This window comes from Notamacropus eugenii, chromosome 4, assembly GCF_028372415.1.
Source record: "Notamacropus eugenii isolate mMacEug1 chromosome 4, mMacEug1.pri_v2, whole genome shotgun sequence".
NCBI lineage: Eukaryota > Metazoa > Chordata > Mammalia > Diprotodontia > Macropodidae > Notamacropus > Notamacropus eugenii.
In genome coordinates this window covers 261,428,269-261,453,250 of record NC_092875.1, presented here as the reverse complement: position 1 = coordinate 261,453,250, position 24,982 = coordinate 261,428,269, and the positions used below count along the sequence as shown (strand labels likewise).

The 24,982-nt window shown below is 36.1% G+C and overlaps 1 protein-coding gene across 4 annotated transcripts in view; it reads left to right on the top strand.

The window, feature by feature from the left end:
* NOL4 (nucleolar protein 4) overlaps positions 1–24,982 on the top strand; it is a 439,542-nt gene that overhangs the window by 244,366 nt on the left and 170,194 nt on the right. For 3 of the 4 annotated variants that reach the window (XM_072604514.1, XM_072604515.1, XM_072604513.1), the window contains exon 6: positions 21,691–21,974. In XM_072604514.1, coding sequence (XP_072460615.1) covers positions 21,691–21,974 — 284 coding nt within the window. Of the gene's footprint in view, positions 1–16,019; positions 16,267–21,690; positions 21,975–24,982 lie in introns of those variants that run through there. The other variant, XM_072604516.1, reaches the window with a different exon arrangement.

The following is a 24,982-nucleotide window of genomic DNA, read 5'->3' as shown; positions in this document are numbered from 1 at the left end:
GGACTTCTCTACTGATATTTATGTCACCCTTGCTATTTTTTGTAGTTTCTGGCTTACTAAATTTATGTTCATAATTTTCTCTCTTCTCTCCATTTTCGGTTTAAAGTCCTTTGGATAAAATATGCTGGTTTCCAGGCATATATTCTTCCCTATACGCATTAAGTGAACTCCATCTCTGGCCAAAGGTCCATGGCTTTCTTGTACAGACATATCATGTTCTTTCTTTATTTTTGCCTCTTTGCGCAAACTACACATATGTATCATTAGGGATAAGCTTTCATTTTTAAATTAAAGGAACATAATTTTTGTTGTTATTTGTCAACTTTTTTTGTGCTGTGATAATTTTATCCCAGGACTATTATGATGAGATTAAAATACCCTGAAGTTGAATCTTTGATATTTGTTTCCTTATTGAACTATACTTGTAAACATTAGTGTATAAACTTAAAGAATCATATCAATTCAAGTCCGCAAGCATGTATTAGGTGCTACCTATGTGCCAGGCACTGTGCTAAGACTGAAAATAGAAATATAAGCAAAAAGAAGGGCAATCCCTGTCCTCAAGAACTTCATAATCTAATTAGGAATGTAACTACAAAATCCAGGATAGCGTGAACTACAGTTATGTATGACATGACATAATATGTACAAAGTACTTTTGAAACTTTGATTACTATATAAATGTCATGTTATTATCTTTACTGAAAAATCATTCTTTTCATCCTGGAACAGCACTGTAGATTAAGAACATCAACTAGTTCAGATAGAAATAGTGCTGAGACAAGTAGTTATTTTCCTATTATAATTTTATATTCAATATTCTATAGACTATTGCCTAGGTTGATAAAATAACTGCTTTTTAAAGTTAAATAAAGGTATTTGAATGTAATCTTATCATTTGTAGGATCACTGAAATTATTCTTGGTACAAATGCAGCAGCAGACAGGACAGGAGGCATGATACGCACCTTTTCCTGTTCCCATGTGATTTTGATGTCTTTGACCAGGTCTCTATACTTTGATAATTTTGTTCCATGTTTCTTAGAAATTCTGAGTATTTGAGAGGATTACACCTTTTCAAAATGTTGAGGTTAAGTTTTTAATAGGTTAATTTTATGCCTGAGCAGTTGAAGGCAACCATTTTACCGGAGACAATTAATCTGCTCCAGTACAATTTAATGTTTAAAAATCTCTAGGATATTTTGAAGTTTATCTATAGTATAGGCATTTGTTATCTTTCAGTCCACGAGAGACAGCGTGCTTCTGGTGTATAATTCTACCTACATGTTTATTGGTATTCAGTAGATGATAAACTTTTGCAACCTGTAGTGATATAATCACATAATCCCCACCATTGCCTAATCTATATTGATCACAAAATCCACACATCTTACGGACCACTTTTTTAGTGTTTCTAGTGGTAGTGACCTGCTCCAGATTTGCCATCATAAATTCCTTAATTTTCACAAACAAATATGCATGACTTAGACATTGTTCAACATTTCTTTGTTGAAATATTGTTGGCAGAGTTCATATTGATATTGAACATAGCCAAGCCTCTTTGCTTCTTCTTACGAATCATAGAGAAAAATTAAGGTCAATTTCACTCACATTTGACAAACCCAACAGCATGTACTTTTGATCAACCTTTACTACTAGTCAGTGAAATGATGCCCACTTATTTCTGTGTGATTTTTTTTGCCTGTTTGCCATGTGATCTGAGGATTTCTATCCATCTTCTTCCTCCTTTTTGGCTGGAAATATTAGTTTCCCTATACCTGTCTGAGGGGTGATTGGCTCTATATTCCCTTAATATCAGTAAAATTTTATCCATTTAACCTAGTTGTCAGTTCAGAGCAATTGATGATTTAACCAATGTATTTCTTATCTTTGAATCATCATATTTTCTATCAGAGCAGCTTGATAACAGCATCTTACACTACTGCTTGTTTCTGTTGTACATTTAATGTGCTGCCTGGGTGAACCTGCTCAGTTTTTATCTGACTGATTTCTTTGAAAGGATTGAACTGCTACAAAATGATTTGTCTTGGTTTCACTTTAAACATCCTGTCAAGTTTTATCATTGTTTGTCATTTGATGCACTGTTCACAGTGTGATCTTGACATTCAGTGAAAGCAATCACAGTTCTTATTGTCATCCAAGCCTTGATGGCTTGGCTTTTTGATTACAGAAATAAAGTAATCCATGAATGAGCAACCAACACATTCATGAGCTACCACGACAAATTAATTTCGGATGAAACTACCTGTGGTATTATTTGACTTGTACTTTGTCAATCACACATCAGTCATTAAACCCTTATTGAACACCTGATATGTGTAAGGCACTCTACTGGCCTTGGTAGAGGATATATTGAAACATAAGATATACTCCAGGTCCTATAGAAACTTCAGAAAATATATGAGATGTTCTCATAATAAAATCCAATAAAATGATGCATATTAAATACCAGATGAGTGGCACAGTCAGCAAACATTATAGATGATTGAATATAGTGGAAAAATATTTGGTTTTAAAACTGAAATATAGATTCAAATGATTTTATGATGACTATGTTATTACAACATAAAGAGATGCATAATAATCCTTTCAGTTTAAATAATGTAGGTGGGAGTTATGACCAGATGGAAGATTGTTTTGCTAAAATCAACCAATCAGTCAATAAAAAGCAAAAGACAATCCTTGTCCTCAGTGAGCTTATAGTTTATTAGGGGAGAAAATGTAACCCATAGGTAATTATTGGTGGAAAATGCTAATTGTTTCTTAAAAATAATATATTTTAAAATGGAATTTCTGGTTTTAGTTGAGGTTAAGACTAGGAGAAGTATAGTAAGCCTTTGCTGCAAACCCAGATATAGAGTTGGTGAGTATAAGGAATATTAAGTATCAAAGACGTTGTTTTTCAGGTTTTCAGTCAAGAGCATGCACTATCTCTTGAACTCTGTCCAAGTTTTTGTTCATTCTTTCTGTCATACTGTCTCATCCTCTGCTGTCCCCTTTTCCTTTTGCCTTCAGTCTTTCCCAGCATCAGTGTCTTTCCCAAGGAATACTGTCTTCTCATTATATAAACAATGTATTTAACGTTCAGCTTCAGTATTTGACATTCCAGTGAATAGTCTGAATTAATTTCTTTAAGTTTTGACTGATTTGATTTTGCTATCCAAGCGATCCTTGAAAGTCTTCTCCAGCACCACCATTTGAAAGCATTGTTTCTGTAGTGTTCAGCTTTCCTTATAGTTCAACTCTCACAGCCATACATTACTACATGAAAAATCATAATACTGACCATACAGACCTTTGTTGGCAAAGTGATGTCTCTACTTTTCATTACGTTGTTTAGATTTAACATTGCTATCCTTCCAAGAAGAAAGTATTTTTTAATTTCATAGCTACAGTCATAGTCTGTAGTGACCAATGAGCCAAGAATATAAAATTGGACTCTACTTCCATTTTTTTTCCTTCTGTTGGCCAGGAAGTGGGACCAGTTGCCATGATCTTAGTTGTTTTGATGTTAAGTTTCAAGACAACTTTTACACTCTCCTCTTTCGCCCTCAAGAGGCTTCTTAATTGCTCTTTACTTTCTCCCATTAGAGTAGTATCATCAGAATATCTAAGATTGTTGATATTTTTGCCAGCAACCTTAATGCCAGATTTTGATACCTCCATCCTGGCATTTCATATGATATATTTTGCATATGTTAAATAAATTAGGTGACAATACACAGCTTTGTCGTACTCCTTTTCCAATCTTAGGCCAACCAATTGCTCTATATTAAATTTTAATTGTTGCTTTTTGGCCTACATACAGGCTCCTTGGGATGCAAGTAAGATGATTTAGTATTCTCATCTCTTAGAGGATTTGCCACATTTTGTTGTGACCCAAACAGTCAAAGGCTTTAATGCAGTTAATGAAACAGTTTTGTTTTGTTTTGTTTAACTCTCTTGCTTTCTCTATAATCCAGCAAATGCTGACAATTTGGTCTCTAGTTCCTCTGCCTCTTCAAAAACCATCCTGTTCTTCTGGTAATTCTTGGCTTATGTGTTGATGAAGCCTAGCTTGTTGAATCTTAAGCAAAACCTTGCTGGTATATAAAATGAGTGCAAATGTTCAGTAGTTTGAACATTCTTTGGTATTACCCTTTTTTTTTTTTTTTAAGATTGGGATATAGACTAATATTTCCAATCCAGTGTCCACTGTTGTGTTTTCCAATTTTGCTGTCATATCAACTGCATCACTTTAACAGCATCATCTTTTAGGATTTTAAATTCCTCAGCTAGAATCCCATCATCTCCACTAACCTTATTGTTAACAATGCTTCCTAAGGCCCACTTGACTTCATTCTCCAAGATGTCTAATCAGTAACTACACCATCTTGGTTCTTGGTGATGTTAAGATGTTTCCTGTAATAGTTCTTTCTTGTATTCTTGCCCCTCTTCTTAATCTTTCAGGTTTCTCTTAAATTCCCCAAATTTTTGTCTTTTATCATGCCCATTTTTGCATGAAAGTTTTCCTTCATATCACTAATTTGCTCAAAGAAATCTCTTATCTTGCCCATTCTATTCTTTCTTCTATTTCTTTGCATTAGTCATTTAAGAAAACCTTTCTATCTCTTCTTATCATTCTCTGGAATTCAGCACTCAGCTGAGTGTTTCTTTCCCTTTCTTCTTTCCCTTTCACTTTCCTCCTTTTCTTTGCTATTCCTAAAACCTCAATAGATAGCCATTTGGATTTCTTGACATACTTTTTCTTTGGATTTTTTGCTGCCTTATGTACAATATCACAAACCTCTGTCCATAGTTCTTTATCTAACACTTTATCTAACAGATCTAATCCATTAAATTGATTCATTTTTTCTGCTTCATAAGAGATGTTTGTTAGGTTTATCTTACTTTCTTCAATTTAATTCTGAATTTTGCAAAAAGAAGATCATGATCTGAGTTACAGTGAGCTCAAAGATTAGTAACTTCCAAATCATTAGGGAATGATAGGTTAGATTATAGGTAAAAAACAAACAAACAAACAATCATGCTAGGAATTCATTTGACATGGATAATGTAAAGGGGAGTCCCTTAATGCTTTTTGAAGGTGTAGCTACTAAGGAAAGAATTTGAATCTATCATATTATATCTGTATAGATTATATAGTGAACATAGTAAATGAAGGTTTCTAGTTTATGAGGTCTCACCCAAAATCATTTTCTTAGCAGGCACATCTTCAAAATATATTGAATGTAATTCTACCCAAATTAATTTACTTATTCCATGCCATACCAATCAAATTACCAAAAATTATCTTATAGAGCTGGAAAAAAATAATAACAAAAGTCATCTGGAGGAACAAAAGGTCAAAAATATCAAGAGAATTAATGAAAAAATGTGAAGGGTGGTGACCTAGCTGTACCAGATCTCAAATTGTTCTATAAAGTGATAATCATCAAATAATGTGGTACCAGGTGAGTAGAGTAGTGGATCAATGGAATAGATTAGGTAGCATATGGCTATAGTAATCTAGTATTTGATAAACCCAAAGAACCAAGCTTTTAGGACATGGAATTACTATTTGACACAAACTACTGGGGAAACTGGAAAACAGTATGGCAGAAACTAATATAAACCAATATGCCAAACATATACTAAGATAAGGTCAAAATGAGTACATGATTTAGACATAAAGGACAATGCCACAAACAAATTAAAAGAGAAAGGAATAAAACCTGTCAGATTTATGGAAAAAGGAAGAAAGGAAAGAAAAGAAGAAAAGAAAATGGAGGATATAGAGAGCATTAAGACACAGAAAATGGATAATTTTGATTGTATAAATTTTTTTTTAAAAAAAAGCCTTTTGAGGGGAGGAGCCAAGATGGCAGAGTAGAAAGACACACATATGCTAGCTCTGAACCCACAGCCCATAAAATATCTGTAAAGAAGAACTCCCAACAAATTCTGGAGCAGCAGAAGCCACAGAACAATGGAGCAGATGAGATTTCTGTTCCAGAGAGCCCTGCAAACCTGACGCGAAAGGTCCGTCACACCCTGGACCCAGAGCAGAGCCCAGCCCTACCTTGACTGCACAGAGCCAAGAGGAACAGATCTGAGCAGGCTGTGGGGACGGAATCTCAGGTGGCCACACGGGTCCCTCCACCCACAGGTGGTGGGGGTCAGTGAGAGAGTCTTTTTGGGTGGCCGACAGGGGAGTGGGGTGTCCCCATAACTCAGGCCCCCTCGGGAGGCAGCAGTGGGGGGCGGTGGCAGACAGGGGCTCCCCAAGCAGGGAGGAGCCCGGATTCATTGTTGAAGGTCTCTGCATAAACCCCCTGAGGGAACTGAGTCCCCTGTGTTTGCCCTGCCCCCACCTGAGCACCTGAACTTAATCTCACACTGAATAGCAGCCCTACCCCCGCCCAAAGCCCTGAGGCTGGGAAGCAGCATTTGAATCTCAGACCCCAAGCACTGGCTGGGTGGATCTGGAGGCATGGTGGGTGTGGAAAGAAAACTTAGAAGTCAAGTCACTGGCTGGGAAAATGTCCAGAAAAGGGGAAAAAAATAAGACTATAGAAGGTTACCTTCTTGGTGAACAGATATTTCCTCCCTTCCTTTCTGATGAGGAAGAAAAATGTTTACCATCAGAGAAAGACACAGAAGTCAAGGCTTCTGTATCCCACACATCCAAAATAAATATACCATGGGCTCAGGCCATGGAAGAGCTCAAAAAGGATTTTGAAAATCAAATTAGAGAGGTGGAGGAAAAACTGGGAAGAGAAATGAGAGAGATGCAAGAAAAACATGAAAAACAGGTCAACACCTTGCTAAAGGAGACCCAAAAAAATCCTGAAGAAAATAACACCTTGAAAAATAGGCTAATTCAACTACCAAAAGAGGTTCAAAAAGCCAATGAGGAGAAGAATGCTTTAAAAAGCAGAATTAACCAAATGGAAAAGGAGGTTCAAAAGCTCACTGAAGAAAATAGTTCTTTCAAAATTAGAATGGAACAGATGGAGGCTAATGACTTTATGAGAAACCAAGAAATCACAAAACAAAACCACAAGAATGAAAAAATGGAAGGTAATGTGAAATATCTCATTGGAAAAACAACTGACCTAGAAAATAGATCCAGGAGAGACAATTTAAAAGTTATGGGACTACCTGAAAGCCTTGATCAAAAAAAGAGCCTAGACATCATCTTTCATGAAATTATCAAGGAAAACTGCCCTGAGATTCTAGAACCAGAGGGCAAAATAAGTATTCAAGGAATCCACCCATCACCACCTGAAAGAGATCCAAAAAGAGAAACTCCTAGGAACATTGTGGCCAAATTCCAGAGTTCCCAGGTCAAGGAGAAAATATTTCAAGCAGCTAAAAAGAAACAATTCAAGTATTATGGAAATACAATCAGGATAACACAAGATCTAGCAGCTTCTACATTAAGGGATCGAAGGGCATGGAATAGGATATTCCAGAAGTCAAAGGAACTAGGACTAAAACCAAGAATCACCTACCCAGCAAAACTGAGTATAATATTTCAAGGGAAAAAATGGTCATTCAATGAAATTGGGGACTTTCAAGCATTCTTGATGAAAAGACCAGAGCTGAAAAGAAAATTTGGCTTTCAAACACAAGAATGAAGAGAAGCATGAAAAGGTAAACAGCAAAGAGAAGTCATAAGGGACTTACTCAAGTTGAACTGTTTACATTCCTACATGGAAAGAAAATATTTGTAACTCTTGAAAGTTTTCAGTATCTGGGTAGTGGGTGGGATTACACACACACACATGCACACACACAGAGACAGAGAGCACAGAGTGAATTGAATAGGATGGGATCGTATCTTAAAAAAATGAAATTAAGGAGTGAGAGAGAAATATATTGGGAGGAGAAAGGGAGAAATGGAATGGGGCAAATTATCTCTCATAAAAGAGGCAAGCAAAAGACTTTTTAGTGGAGGGGAAAAGAAGGGAGGTGAGAGAAAAACATGAAGTTTACTCTCATCACATTCCACTAAAGGAAGGAATAAAATGCAGTCATTTTGGTATGAAAACCTATCTTACAATACAGGAAAGGGGGAGAAGGGGATAAGCAGGGTAGGGGGGATGAAGGAAGGGAGGGCAATGGGAGGAGGGAGCAATTTGAAGTCAACACTCTTGGGGAGGAACAGGATCAAAAGAGAGAATAGAAGCAATGGGGGGCAGGATAGGATGGAGGAAAATATAGTTAGTCTTACACAACACAATATTATGGAAGTCATTTGAAAAACTACACAGATATGGCCTATATTGAATTGCTTGCCTTCCAAAGGGAATGGGTGGGGAGGGAGGGATGAAGGGAAGTTGGAACTCAAAGTATTAGGAACAACTGTCGAGTACTGTTCTTGCTACTAGGAAATAAGAAATACAGGTAATGGGGTATAGAAAGTTGTCTGGCCCTACAGGACAAAAGAGAAGATGGGGACAAGGGAAGGGAGGGGTGATAGAAGAGAGGGCAGAATGGTGATAGGGGCAATTAGAATGCTCGGTGTTTTGGGGTGGGGGAGGGGACAAATGGGGAGAAAATTTGTAACCCAAAATTTTGTGAAAATGAATGTTAAAAGTTAAATAAATTAATAATAAAATAAAATAATAAAAAAAAGCCTTTTGCACGAACAAAATCATTGCAACCAAAATTAAAAGTAAAGTAGAAAGCTGGGGAAAGAAAATTTATAACATGTCTCTCATAAAGTTCTCATTTCTCAAATATTTAAAAAACTGAATCAAATTTGTAAAAATACAAGTCATTCACCAACTGATAGTCAAAGAGTATGAACAGGCAGTTTTCAGAAATAGAAATCAAAGCTCTTTATAGTCATATGAAAACATGCTCTAGATCACTATTGATTAGAGAAATGCAAATTAAAACAACTTTGAGTTACCATCTCATATCTGTCAAATTGACCAGTATTTCAGAATGGGAAAATGATAAATATTGGAGGGAAAATTGGGGCACCAATGCATTATTGGTGAAGTTGTGAACTGATGGAACCATTCTGGAGAGCATTTTTGAACTATACTCAAAGGGCTATAACAATATTCATACCCTTTGATCCAGCAATACACTTACTAGATCTGAATCCTAAAGAGATCCAAAAAGAAGGGAAAAATACCTATTTGTGCAAAATTATTTAAAGTAGCTCTTTTTGTGGTGACAAAATATTGGATACTGAGGAGATGTCCATCAACTGGAGAATAGCTAAACAAGTTGCAGCATACTATTGGAATGGAATACTGTTGTGCTATAAGAAACAATGAGTAGGATGATTTCAGAAAAACCTGGAAAGTCTTACAAGAACCAATGCTGAGTGAAGTGAGAAGAACCAGAACATGGTACACAGTAAGAGCAATACTGTTTGATGAAGAACTGTGAATGACTTAGATATTCTCAGAAATGCAATGATCCAAGACGATTCCAAAGGACTCATGATGAAAAGTACTACCCACCTCCAGAAAAAGGTGGAAAAAACCTGATGGAGTCTGAATACAGATCAAAGAATACTATATTTCACCTTTTAAATTTTCTCATGGTTTTTTTTGGTCTGTGTTTTATCTTACAACATGACTAGTATGGAAATATGTTTTGCGTGATTGCACATATATATCCGATTTCAAATTGCTCTGGCTCAGGGAAAGAGCAGGGAAGGGAGGGAGGGAGAGAATTTGGAACTCAACATTCTTTTTAAGATTAATGTTAAAAATATTTATACATATAATTGGGAAGGAATGAAATCTTGTTTAAAAAAACAGAAGATAGTAGATAACATCTCTGCACATAATGCATCCTGATATAGTTCCTTGTCTTGAATGTTATTTGTAATTGACCATTCTTTTGTCATTTTGGCAGTTACTCATCTCTGACACTCTTCCCTCTACCTCATAACTTTATAGCTTCTTCAGTTGGAAAGAATGAACAGTTCTTCCTACTAACTTTTTTCCTGAAACAAGAATGCCTCCCTCCACCCTCAAAATCCCCAGAGTAATGAGTATGGGTATCTCTGGCCCTAGACATTCAGCAAGGTGATAGAAGACCAATAAAGTTCTCCTTTTCTCATTAAGCTGATGGATTCCCTTCACCCCCATCATACTATCACATATTTGTAACTCACTCAACTAAAATTCATTTTGAGAAGCATCTATCATTGAGAAAAAGTTCTCCTTCTGGCAGAAGCTGGATGTTTTGGTTGGTCCCTTCATTTCAAGACTTCTCACACATGAACATTTAAATGAGAACTTGGCTTCACATTCCACCTCTGACAATTCCTACCTGCATAAACTAAGGCAAGCCACTTAACCTCTCTAAAGACCAGTTTATTCCTCTGTAAAATGAAGAGATTGAACTTAGATGGCCTCTGAGCCCCCTTCCATTTTTAGATCTAGGATCTTGTGCTTTAGTACTCACCTGTATGTATGCACACACATGTTCAAGTGCATGCGCATACATGCATATGCATATACTCCCATGTGAACATGCACACACATGTGTACACACACACACACACACACACACACACACACACACTTTGAGCTATGTAAATCAATAAGGATTAAATGCCTTCTATTAAACACAAGGCCCTGGGGACCCAGATAAGATGAGACAGTTCTTGCCCTCAAAGAGATTATATTCTACTATCAGTCAGTAAATACTTATTAAGCTACATGCTAGGCACTGTATTAAGTGCTGTCAATACAAAGAAGAGTAATAATACTTCTCTGGGGAAAAGGGATTCAGAATGCTCACTTTAATATATACATAATAAATTCACAGTGATTTGGATGTTGATCATGAAACTAGGGAAATTAGAAATGTTGAAATCAGGAATACCTTTGTATTCCTGATTGAAGGCTTTCAAGACAGCTAGGGAGTCCAAAAGGCAGAAGAGGAAGAGATAGAAATAAGCATTTATATAGCACCTACTATATGTCAGATACTATACTAAGTACATTGGTAAATATTATCTCAGTCAGTTCTTATATTAACCCCGTGATGCAGGTGCTGCCATTATTCCCATTCTTTTGTTATTGTTTAGTCATTTCTCTGTTGTGTCTGACTCTTCTTTTGGGGTTTTCTTGGCAAAAGTAGTAGAATGGTTTACCATTTCCTTTTCCAGCCCATTTTACAGATGAGGAAACTGAGGCAAACAGGATTAAGTGACTTGCCCAGGGTCACACAGCTAGTAAGTGTTTGAAGCCAGATCTGAACTAGAAAGAGGAATCTTTTGGATGCTAAGCTTGATATTCTATTCATTGGACCACTTAGCTACCCATTCCCATTTTACAGTTGAGGAAACTGAAGGCAAAGAGAGACTAAGTGACTTGTGCAGGGTCACATGGCTGAGTGATTAGGCTAGATTTGAGATGAGTTTTTCCTGATTTCAATCCCAGTAATCCACCCACTGTGCTACCAGCTCCCTCTAAGTGAAGTGAATCACAAGTACTACAGACATGAGGAGCAACCTTTACAGACACATGGAGATGAGAGATGGAAGGTTGTGTATGGAGAACGTTCAATAATCCAGTTAGGGGGTGTAATGTGTAAGTCATCATCAGTCCACAGAGTCATAATTGGTAAATACCTTGATCAGAATTCTTAATTCTTTAAAAATTGCTTTTCTTCACAGTATTGTTATTTCTATAGCCAACAAACATTTATTGAGCATCCACTATATTCCAGGCACTGTTAAGTGGTGGAGATACAATTAATAAAAGATAGTCCCAGCCAATCTAAAGGGAGAGATAATACCCAAGAGTAAACAGAAAAGCTGGGGTGGAGGTAGGGTTTGAGGTTGAGGGGTGAAGGAATGGGCCACCAGGAAGTACTTGTTCCATGGAATTAAAACCAGGCAGAGCAGGAGGTCCAAAGTGGAGTAAGCTAAGTTAAATTTCTGCCCTCTCTAAAGGAAGGGACAGGGAGGAGTTTAGTACTCCACCTTCTATCCCTCTAATCAGAGGGGAGAGGGTGCTGAGGAAGTTGGAGTTGGAATCAGTCAAGGCTTGAGTTAACACCATAACTAGGAGCTACGGAAGGTCACCAAGGCAGGTCATGGAATGTCAAGTTCAGGATAATTTGTCTGAAATGTAGAGTCTATGAGGGGAAAAATATGACATTTACCTGGAAAAATAAACTAAAATATGATTGTATAAGATTTAAGTGCTAGCATTTTATCCTATTAGCAATAGGGAGCCACTGAAGTTGCTTGAGGTATGAGGTGACATCATCATAACTGTCATGCAAAGGTTATTTTGACAGTGGAGTGGAGACTGGATTAAAGAGATCAGAGTGCTGAGCAAAGGAGATTAATTAAAAGGTTATTAAAACCGTCTAGATGAGAGGTGATGCAACTCTGAACTAGGGTGGTTTAATATAAGTAGAGAGAAGGATGCATACTAGATAAGCTGTGGACTTAAATGAGGGAGAGATTAGAATTGAGGGTTATTGAGGTTTCAAAACAGTGTGACCAGTATCATTGATCAGAGCATTGTGGAACTCAAAACAAAAATAAATAATAAAAATAAGCATTTTGGAGGGGGACTGGCCTTAGTAGGAAATTTTGTGGATAAATTGAGTTGGAAATGTTTATCCAATTCAATATTAGATGTCCAATGTGTGACCTCAGGAGAAAGGATGAGAGAGAGAGAGAGAGAGAGAGAGAGAGAGAGAGAGAGAGAGAGAGATTTACAATGAGAACTGAACTATGAGGAAAGCTGAACACTGCAGAAACAATACTTTCAAATTATGGTGCTGGAGAAGACTTTGAAGGTCCTTGGATAGCAAGGAGATCAAATCAGTCAATAAGAAATTAATCCAAACTATTCACTGAAAGGTCAAATACTGAAACTGAAGAGATATACAAGATGAATAATTGAACCCATAATTGGTAATGAGGTCATAAAGAGAGCATATTGAAAGAGAAGAGGAACTAGAATTGAGCTTTGAGAGATACCCACGGTTAGGAGCTAGGATATGGATGATGATTCAGCAAAAGGAATTGAGAAGATATATTCAGACAAATAGAGGAAATAGGAGAGTGATGTCCCCAAAACCAATGGATGACAGACTTACAGAAGGAGAGGGTAGTCAACAGAAGCAAATGTTAGATAAGACTGAAGTCATTAGAATTAGCAACAATTTTATCATGGCATGATAAAAGACAAAAAGGGTGAGACTTAACAGAAGTAGAAGTGATTAAGAAGTGGCAAGAATATGCAGAAAAACTGTACAAGAAAGATCTTAACATCACCAATAATCATGATGGTGTGGTTACTGATCTAGTGTCAGACATTTTGGAGAATGAAGTGAAGTTATCCTTAGGAAGGCTAGTGTGGGTGATGGAATTCCAACTGAGATATTTAAAATCCTGAAAGACAATACTGTTAAAGGGCTTCCAGCAAATATGGAAAACTCAATAGCAGACACTGTATTAGAAAAGATAAGTTTATATCACAGTTCTTAAAAGGGGGGACAATGCTGAAGAATGTCCAAATTTCTGAACAGTTGCACTCATTTCACATGCCAGTAGTGTTATGCTTAAGATTCTGAAGGTTAGCCTTCGGCAGTATGTGAATCAAGAATTACCAGAAGAACAGGCTGGTTTTTGAAGTGGCAGAGGAACTAAAGATCAAATTGCCAATATTCACTGGATTATGGAGAAAGTAAAGGAGTTACAGAGAAGCATCTACTTCTGCTTCATTAACTATGCTAGAGTCTTTGACCATGTGGATCACCATGAAAAATGGCAAATCCTTACAGAGATGGGAGTACTAGATCATCTTATTTGTCTCCTGATGATGTCTCCTTATGTGGGCCAAGAAACAACAGTTAGAACCAAACATAGAACAATTGTTAGTATAATATTAGGAAACGAGTACAAGCAACAATTTATGACACCATACTGATGACAGAAAGTGAAGAGGAATTTAAATACCACTTGATAAAGGTGAAAGAGGAAAGTGTAAAAGTTGTCGTGAAACTCCACATCAAAATAACTAAGATCATGGCAACTAACCCTATCACTTCCTGGCAAATAGAAAGAGAAGAAATGGAAGCAGATATTATATTCTTGAGTTCAAAGATCACTGCAAACAGTGATTGCAACCATGAAATTAAAAAACATTTCCTACTTGGAAGGAAAGCTATGACAAATCTGGTCAGCATATTGAAAAACAGACACCACTTTGCCAACAAAGGTCCATGTCGTCAAAGCTATGGTTTTTCCAGTAGCAATGTATAGTTGTGAGAATTGAACTATGAGGAAAGCTGAAAACTGCAGAAACAATGCTTTCAAATTATGGTGCTGGAGAAGACTTTGAAGATCCCTTGGATAGCAAGGAGATCAAATCAGTCAATTCTTGAAAAAATTAATTCAGACTATTCACTGGAAGGTCAAATACTGAAACTGAAGCTTAAATACATTGGCCACATAATGAAAAGACTATTCATTTGAAAAGATTCTGATGTTGGGAAAGATTGAAGGCAAAAGGAAAAGGGGATAACACAGGATGAGATGAATAGATGGAAGCAGCAAGCATGCGCTTGGACAGACTTGAGAGGATGGTTGAGGATATGAGGACTCGACATGCTGTTATATCCATGAGGTCATGAAGAGTTGCACACAATTGAACAACAACAATAAAAATCATGTGTTTCATCAGTTATTATACAATAAAAATAGTACCAGTATTATCACATGAAAGTCCACAATTTTTTTTAATGTTAAAAAAGGCGTTTTATACTCTAGAAGTTGCAATCTACTGGTAATGGATGCATTAGAAATTGTGAGAAAGAAGAGATCACTGGGGGTTGTTATTATCAAATGTGGGGGGTTTTGGCAGTTTTTTTTTTGAAGAGGTGGAACTTAGTTGTCTTTTAAGGATGTGAAAAGAGAAAGAAGAGAGAAGTCCACTTTTCAGGTGGGGAGCAAAAGGACATAGATGATAATGATTCAGGTATTGTGTGCCATGGACAAGTAAGTGATGTTTCATGTTGTTTCATGTTTCATATTAAATAGTAGTAAGATATATAATTGGATTGCCCAATTGGACAAGACTTTGAAAAGTCTTTTGTCACCTTTTAAAATGCCAGGAGTGAGAGGAAGGTATTGAGGCACATGAGTGATGGAGGAAAGGAGAAAGAGGTCAAAGTGTTAGTTTGGGCTGCATACTTTCCTACTTTCCTAAGTAGTTTTTAAGGGTTTTTTGTGGTAATTGTTTTTTCCTCAAAATTGGAAGGTTTTCTTAAAGGGCTTAGTTGTTTATTTCTGCAAATTAAGTTTAAAAACTTGTTTTAATTTTAGAATAAAGGGAATAATTTCTTTCCTAGGGAATATCTGTGAAGTTGAGCTACCAAAAGGCTGTTGCATTTTGGAAACAGATAATAAAGTTGGCTTGGGTGGTATAAACTAGAGGCTCTCATCAAGGTTAAATTTTCAATTTCTGATCTTGATTTTATGCAAATTTTTTAAATATCTCTTATTTCATGGGCACATGACCTTACTTAAGACCATGCTGCAAATACGATTAGTGCCCATGTATAAAGTTGATTTCAGTGATATGTGTGTGTATGTGTGTGTGTGTGTGTGTGTGTGTGTGTGAGTGTGTTAAGGGGAATAGCAGAAAATGGAGATATTTTAGAATTAATTGTTGAATATGGACCTGAGGTTATGCATTTGCATATGAAATGCTGATGTGGATATTCAAACAGATTGGTGAATAACTTAAGTACTTTTAAGGTCTGCACCAATTTATTGGGGTAAAGGAAAAAAGAAAGAAAAGGATAAATGAGAAAATGTGCCATCTAATGCAATAGACCTTGCTCAGTCATAGGACTGACTCCATTTTAGCAAGCATTGAGAGGCTTTGCCAAGATGTTCAATTCTCCATATAGTCCTGAAGGACAAAACCAACTAAACCAAATACTCATTTCCCCCTTTCCCCAACTGCCCTCCTGATGTCACCAGGTTCCACACCCTCCCCTGTTGCTAAGGGCCCTGGACATTCTTATTTTTCAAAGCTCCAGGTGCTGTTTTCTCCTGGCATACAAATAGAGACTGCTCAGGTCTATATGCTACCTATGGTCCTTGGGCTGAAAACGAAGGAGACGCCCTCACTCAAGTTCTGTAAATTCTAGAGCCAGATCCACAAATATAAACATTTGAACTTCTGTGTACAGTCCTACAATCCAGTTCCCACATACCAGCATCCACACATGATGGAAGGAAAAATGTTGGGTAAGGAAGCAAATTTCAGCTTTAATAATTGAAAATGGCAGTGGTTTAATTATGCTAAGCAAGAATAGATGGTCTATGATGTTTAAATTGTGAAAAAAATGCTTTGATTGATGCCTTTAACTAACAAAACATAGCTACTAACTCGGTTACACAAAGCTAGCCAATATAATGTGTAATTTATTCACAGTTTAATATCTTCTGACTGATACATATATGTGTGTTTACATATACACATATATAGACATGTATCCATATATCGGGCTTTATTACTGCAGACACTGAAGAATATATTTTTAATTTCATTTGTAAGATGGTGACATTTTGTTATGGGAGTGGCTCTTTTGTTTAAATTATAAATCGTGTAACTATATGTAGTTATAAGTGATTAAAACATTCATTTATTCCTCAGAAAAAATACTATTTATCCAGGAATGAAATATGCTAAGCTGTTGAATTTTGTTACCTTGGTAACATCTGGAAAGAACAACCAGTTCTAAAAATATTTTCCCTTATTATTTATATTTTATGGCAAAATTACAATCACAGCACTTTTGTTAAAGAGTATTCTGACAGATGATAATTTTCATCTTCCATGAAAATGATGTACATGTTTACTATGTAGGCATGATGATTACAGATTTAAGGAACATATATGTTCAATGTATGACTATAGTCAGATTTAGATTTATGTTAATTGTAGATTTGCTTTAAAATTTAATGCATTTTAAAGGATATTTACACAGTTGAGTAGGGGGACAGTCTTCTCTTTACAATTAACACATTTTATAGCTTTCTGAAAACAAATATGAAAATGTAAAATCAAGTAAATATGGCAAGGCTTTGATTTTACATATATGTGTATATGTATGACTTCTTTTATTTGATTTCATTGAAAGAAAGGAGGGACTGCTTTCATTTGCTTTAATGCAAGGAATTTTACTTACATAAAGAGTGTGAGCTATATTTACCTTGATAGTTTCAACATAAATTACTTCATTAATTTTGCATCTTCAATGCTGCAGGTAAGATTTTAGGCAAACTATGTTTGAAACTTATTAAACTTCTAGTTTTAGAAGGTATGATTCCGTCTACTTTTGGCAAAATTTGCCAAATCTTCAGACTAATCCTTCTCATATAGAATAACTTTAAATATCCTTGAGGACAGTGAAATCTGCAGTAGGAAAATTGTGTCATGAATGATTGTTTTACAAAACTAGGTCCTTGATATATAATTGGAATAACTTTATTTGAATTCTTTTGTTAAAGAACTTATAAGCCTAAAGTACTTTTTTATAAGGTACTTTGCATCTCATAAATGTAGCATTAGAAGCTGAATTCAGAAGCACTTTAATCCAAAACCTTCTTTTTGGAAATGAGAAAACTTATGATATAGCAGGAAAAGCATGGGATTTATGATCAGATATGTTTGAATCCTGGCTCTGTTTCTTTCTGCCTGTGTGAATTTATACCTACCTTCACAAAGTCTCAGTTTCCCTAACTAAAAAAATGAGAGTACTGTACTATAAATGACCCCAGTGTCTCTCCTAACTCTAAATTATATGACCTTAAATTAAGGAAAAAGTCTTCAAACTTTTTGGTCTCAGTTTAACCCTTATACTCTTGAATAGTATTAAAGACCCCAAAGAGCTCATATTTATTAAAATTTACTATATTTGAAATTAAAGCTGATCACTTAAAATTTTATTTAACTCATTGAAAATCACAAGAATACACCCATTACATTTCAGCATCAATAAAGTATTTTTGAAAATATCTACATTTTCCAATATAAAACACATTTATTGAGAATAGGGGCATCATTTTACATTATTTTTGCAAATCTCTTTAATATTTGACTTGATAAAAGACATCTGAATCTTGATATCTGTTTCTGCATCCAGCCTGTTATGATGTTTTGTTTTAGATAAAGAGAATCAACCTCAGATATATAGTTGGAAAAAGAGAAGAGTGTTTTAACAGGCAACTAATGTTTTAGTATCATTAAAAAAATAATTTTGATCTCACAGACCCTCTGAAAGGGTCTTGGGGACCATATTTGGAGAACTTCTGAACTAAAGTATAAGCGAATTGAATCACTTGCCTAAGGTCACATAAAAAGTAAATAGCACAACCAGCTATGAAAACCCAGGTTCTCTGACTCAAAGTCACTGCTTTCACTCATCATACTTTGTCTCTAATTTAATTGACTGAAAAATAACATTTTATTTAACTTGATAAAAACAATATCTACTGGAAGAATATATATATATATATATATGTGTGTGTATATATATATATGTGAAATTCACATTTTCAGCCAAACATTTCCATAATATTCCTTTTTCAGTCACATTCCTAAGGTTCTATTTATTTTTGTTTTGGATTTTTTTGTAAATGTGTTTTTTAAAAATCTATTTTTGTACATAATTTTTGGTAAATTTGTGAAATTCCCTTGCCCAGCATGACCCTTTGAGCTCAGCAACTGATTCTTACTGTATGAGCATAACAAAGTCAGTGAATTAAGAAGATTGAATTAGATTGTTATCTATACAAATTCACTCACTATCAGTATGTTTAAATAGATGACAGCTGATTTTTAAAGCTTCATTTTAATGTTTCAGTGTTTCATCATAATATGAAAAGTTCTAATTTGCCTATTTCTTTTTTTTATACCCTGAAAAACCTTTGTTTGTCCCTGCTCTCCTGACCAACTATAGTTTTCTCTCCTGTGTTTCATATTTAAATTTCCAAACAGGTTGTCTATTCAAACTATCACATAGTTTTTGCCTAACCCCCATGGCAATGCATCTCTAGTCCTTACCTGACACAAAATTGTCTCCATATAATCCACCATCAAGCTCCACTTAGCCAAATTCACTCTGTGTTACAGCTAACATAATCTAGTATCCTATCCGAACCCTAATTAGATATGATCTCCTTCCTTGGCCAATCTCATGGTTTTTCTTTCAACACAACACTTTCTTTGCCTTTTTCACTGACTCCTTTCGGCCCCTGCATTTTTATCAGCTTCTTTATTTATATTTAACCCCAGAACTACTGCTCTTTTTCTTTTACAGGTTTTTTTTCCTCATCAAGTGCCTTATGTACCCTCATGATTTAATAACCAGTATACAGATGACAATAAAATCTCTTTCTCTAACCCTGATTTCTCATTTGTCTGTGGTCTTCACATACTCCACACTGTCACCTGAAATATCAAAATTGAACACTTAATTTCATTTTCTTTTCTACATCCCTGTAAATGGCATCATCATCCTGAAAGGTTTTGTTATTAAAAATAGAAATTGTCATTATTATTGTTATTATTCCATGTTTCAACATTCAGTGTCACAAAGTTCTGATCATTCTTGTGCCATGATGTCCTTAACGTTGCTATTAACATTATCCTTAATGCATAGAAACATAGAAAGTAGTATGAGAAGAATGACACTAGCCATGGAGGTCAGGAAAGCCTTATATATGAGCTCTAGCAGACAGCAGTAAGGAGAAGGTGCATTCCAAGCTTGTGGGATGCACTGTGCAAAAGCATGAGGATCAGAGGTAAAGGATTGGGCGTAAGAGTGAGAGAGAAGGATATTTTGACTGAATAGCAGATTGTTGGAGGGGGAGTAGTATCCAGTGTGGCTGGAAATATGGTTTGGGGTCATGGTTGTGTAGGACTCCAAAAGCTAAACAGAGGAGTTTATCTTTTATTCTAAAGGGAATAAGAAACTGCTGGAATAGATTGAGTAGGAGACTCACATGGTCAGATCTGTGCTTAAGGAAAATTATTTTGGCAGGAGTGAGTAGGATGTACTAGAGTGGGGAAAGACTTGAGTCAGAGAAACCAAAAAGGACATTATTGCAATAAATCTAGGTGAGAGGTGATGAAATCCTCAAAGAAGGTGGTAACTGTGTGAATGAAGATATAAGAGGTGTCGTGAAAGCAGAAATGGTAAGATTTGGCAACTAATTGGATAGGTAGAGTGAGAGAAACTGAGGAGTCTAGAATAATATGGAAATTACAAACCTGTAATGACTTCCACAGAAATATGTATGTTTGGAAGAAGGTTGGGCGTGGGTAGAAGATGATGTGTTCTGTTTTGGACATGTGGATTTTGAGATGTTTCTGAGACATCCAGTTTAAAATGACCAATAGGCACAGGTGTGCCTATTGGTGTGGTGTGCGACTAAAGATACTGAAGCTGGATGTATATGGATATTTAGGTCATCCACCCTAGAATAATAGTTAAATCAATAGGAGCTAATGAGGTTATTGAGAGAATGCACATAGAAGATCAGAAGAGCAAATCTTTGTGAGCTCTTCATAGAGAAATGGAATTGGTAAGTTGAAAGAGATCTGAAAGATCACAAAATCCAATTTCTTCCTTTTACACATGAGAAAGTTGAAACTCAGACACATTAAGTGACCTGGCCAAAGACATAGAATCAGGGAGTGACAAAGTCTGAACCCCTAATTTCATCCTTTTGCCTTTACCAAAGATTTTTACTCTCTTGTTATCTCCTCCCCAAACCACACTTTCTTCTGATATTTTGCTAGTTATCAGTATAATAACTATTTTTCTAACCAAGTCACTCTCTCTTGTTATCTCCTATACGTCTTGTTAATTTTCACACCCTGGCCTTTGTGAAGTATTTTTCTCACTTGTCATGCCCCTACCTCTTTATCACTCAACATCCATTACTGCCTTAAGCCAAGACTCACATTCTCCAAGAACTGTCATGTCTTGCCATCCTCTGTACTCTTGTACATTCTCTGTACTCTTGTATCTGTTCTTGGAACCCTTTCTACTCCAACTCTGAATCTATCCTACCATATAAAATCTTTAGATGCCACCACCATTACAAATAATTTCTAGATTGCCCCAAGTCTAAGTGATTTCTCTTTTCGGATGTTCCCAACTACATCAGTAGGCAATCAGCTGGTGCAATGGATAGAGTAACAGATTTGAAAGCAGATGTCCTGGGTTCAAATTCAACCTCAGATACTTACTGTGTAACTATGAATGTCATTTGACTTCTATCTGCCTCAGTTTCTTTAGCTGTAAAATGAGGATGATTATATCACTTATATGCCAGGGTGATTGAGGATAAAATGGGATATTTGTTTTTAAAAACATCACAACACTTTGCACACCATAAGGTGCTACATAAATGCAAGCTATTTATTGCATTGTAAACCATCTGAAGGCAAGAACTACATCATTCAGCATTGCTGCCCCAATACATGGCACAAAGCAGGTATTTAATGAATGTTTGTTGTGTTGAGTTGCATTATTAAATTGGATAGTAATTCTGACATTAGAATAATAAGGTACAATATAATGTCATTATTTTCATACTGTATTAATTTAGTTTTATTCAGAGCGATTAATGGCAGTGCCATCATTTATTTTTCAACAGATGATTCAGCTGCAGAGAGCCTTAATGGCAATGAGACTGTGGGGCCCAATTCCATTGCTTCAGGGGGAGTACACTGCAGGGAGATGGGAGACACAAACGGCAATGGAAAAACAAATCTGGAGCAAGATGAGCAACCTCTAAACCTGAGTGACAGTCCCCTCTCTGCCCAGCTGACTTCCGAATACAGGATAGAAGATCACAGCAGCCATGGGAAAAGCAAATATAAGAATCTTCTAATTTCTGACCTCAAGATGGAACGAGAGGCAAGAGAAAATGGAAGCAAGGTAAAATGATTTCACAATTACCAGACAGTATATGTAATATGTTAAAAATAATTTATAAATTAAAATGAAAAGTAATGTGCAACTAAAAAAAGTTTGGCTCAGGCAAAACTTTTCGGGTAGCTGTTGGAGTTTGCTGATTTTTTTTTCATTAATAGAACCTTTTCTAACATAATGGAATTCCTTAGGTTGAAGATGTGGGATTGGTATACTCTTGCCAATTTTCTATTTTATAAACACATATATGTATGTACATACATGTACATGTATGCATATATGTGTGCATATATGTGTATACATATATGTGTTTCTAATAAGATCTCTTCTTGGTTTTCCCCAAATTATTTATATGTAAATAAAAATTTAGAAACTAGAATTACTAGAGAACTCTATTCAGTAATTTCCACTAGGAAAAAAAGGAAAATTACTATATGGTATATGAAGATGAAACTTGCAGGTTAGAACAGATCAACTAGCCTGATGAAAGCCTTTTCAAGGTTAAGTATTGTGAAGAAGGTGGAAAGATTCTGTTTGTGGATGTTTTTCATTACCTTATTTATGTATTAATTTTCAGATTGACTTTTCAAAATTTCCGAATACTTAACAACTATAACAAGAATTGAAATTTGGCAGTGATCTGTACATCTTACTCCATTGATTTAATTTAACACATTTAACTTAACGCTCTAATTTGCAACATGACTAAATTTTCTTGATGATTGTGAGTTTTTAGTAGTGAGACTTTTGAGTTATTTCTCATTTTGAAACAGATCTTTACATGTCTGTCTAATGTCTTACACTGAATTTACTCTTGGCTTTGTCAGTGCATCCTGGATTCCTAGTCAAAATTGTTTCTTGCCTTGCTTTAGGGCATTTGTTTTATCCCTTTATAAGTCGTTTGCCCACATGCTATAAGACACTAGGCTCTTTTTTTTTGCCTGGGGTACACACCTATTAGTTACTTTAGTAAATATTCAAATATCTTTTATGAAAGAAGTCTTAAGGTAGAGACATGTCAAATAAACTGGTTAAATTCTCTAACATCTCTAACATGAACTGAAGCATAGTGTTACCTTTGGGTATAGTACCAAGATAATTTAACTGATTTAAGGTTGAATCATTGAAATGAAAATTTCTTCTACTTTCAATTTAATGAAAATATATATATATATACACATGTGTATATATATATGTATATATTCCACATATCTGTGTATGTATATGTGTATGTATACACATGTTTGTATAATACATGCATGCATGTATAATATGTGTGTATATATACATAATACATATACATCTATACATATATGTGTGTATATGTGTTGTGTGTGTATGTGTGTATACATATACGCCTGAAGACCAGTTACGTTCTATTTTTCCTTCTCCTCAGGGTTCTCCAGTACCCCAGAGAAGTTTTTTCACTGGAGGAGGATGAGGAGGGGGTCCTAGGCTCTCTGTAAATGGCTCCTACTCCTAGTATTATCATTCCCTCAGTTGTGAGAAGTGGTCCCTTACACCCTAGTTCCATTAGCCTCTATAGTCAGATTAACTTTTACTTCAAAAGGTATAGTCACAAATGCATAACTTACTTCCCCAGTATGTTGGAGACAAAATCCTCCCTCATGCCTTTGGCACTCCTCAGTCTCTGGGGAGGAGTTGGGGACTAGGTTCATAGTTTAACTTGGTTTTTTAGGGAGTGCAGTCGCAGTTCCAAAGCTAAAACCCATCTAAGGTTCAAGTCCCAGGCCCCCTGGCTTCTCAGGATTCCATCTTGGACTGGCTGGCTCTACTGTCCTGACTTCAATCCTGGCTCCAAGGTCATCGTGTCTTAAATCCAGAGTCTGTGGGCACCACCTCCAGCACCTGAAACTGAGAAGCGCAAACAACACAAAGCAGAATAAATACCCCAGGCCCATTTCTCAGAGCCAGGGTAAAAAGAGAGAGAGCAGGAGAAGGAAGTTCTTTCCCTTCCATCAGTTCAGTTTATGGTGCCCATGCTATGGGTGAACTGTAACTTTCCCCCTCTCCAAGTAGCAGATAACAGTGGACCAAAAAAGAGCAGCGGAAAGAGTAGTCAAAAACAGAGGGATGGTTGACTCCATCTCACCAGTTTTAAAGAAAGCTTGCCGATCAGAGGCGGCTACCCTCCCCCAGCCCACATGTGAGGAGATGCAGAGACCTCTGTGTTAGGCAATTTGAACATTCTTCCAAGGACCCCTCCATTGTAGGCAAGTTGGGTCGGCCCAGACAAGTCTGGGTTACATATATATATACATATACACACACACACACACACACACACACACACATGCATTCTTCCATTCATACATGTATGCAAATATTTATACATATACATACATATATACATATATTGCATTTATATGTATATGGATGTATGTATTTGTGATTGTTCAGTCATGTCCAACTCTTTGTGGGATTTTCTTGGCAGAGATACTGGAGTGGTTTGCTACTTCCTTCTCTAGCTCATTTTACAAGTGAGGAAACTGAGACAAATAGGATTAAATACCTTGCCCAAGGCCACCTGGCTAGTAAGTGTCTGAGGACGGATTTTAGCTGACAAAGATGAGCCTTCCTGACTCCAGACCCTGCACCTGGAGTTGGCAGCTGCCCCTGCACCACCTAACTGCCCTGGAGGTGTGTATGTATACATACATACACACATACATGTATATACATGCACACATATATATATGTGTGTGTGTGTCTATTTGGATGAGGACTACACTTGTTATTTCATTGGCATAAAGAACTTCTGGGTAAAGAAATCCCCTTTAATATTGCAGGTTGACATATCCTCTGTAACTTATTACTTATTATCTTAGTTACCTAAAAAAAAAAAACTAAAAAAAAAATTGAGAGGTTAGGAAAGTGATTTGTCCAGGCAGGACCTCACGAAGACTAAGTCTCAGAGGCAGAACTTGTTCGTTCCAAACATTCAAAAGATTTTTTGTCTACTACCCCATGTTCTCTCTCTGTGTTTCTCTATC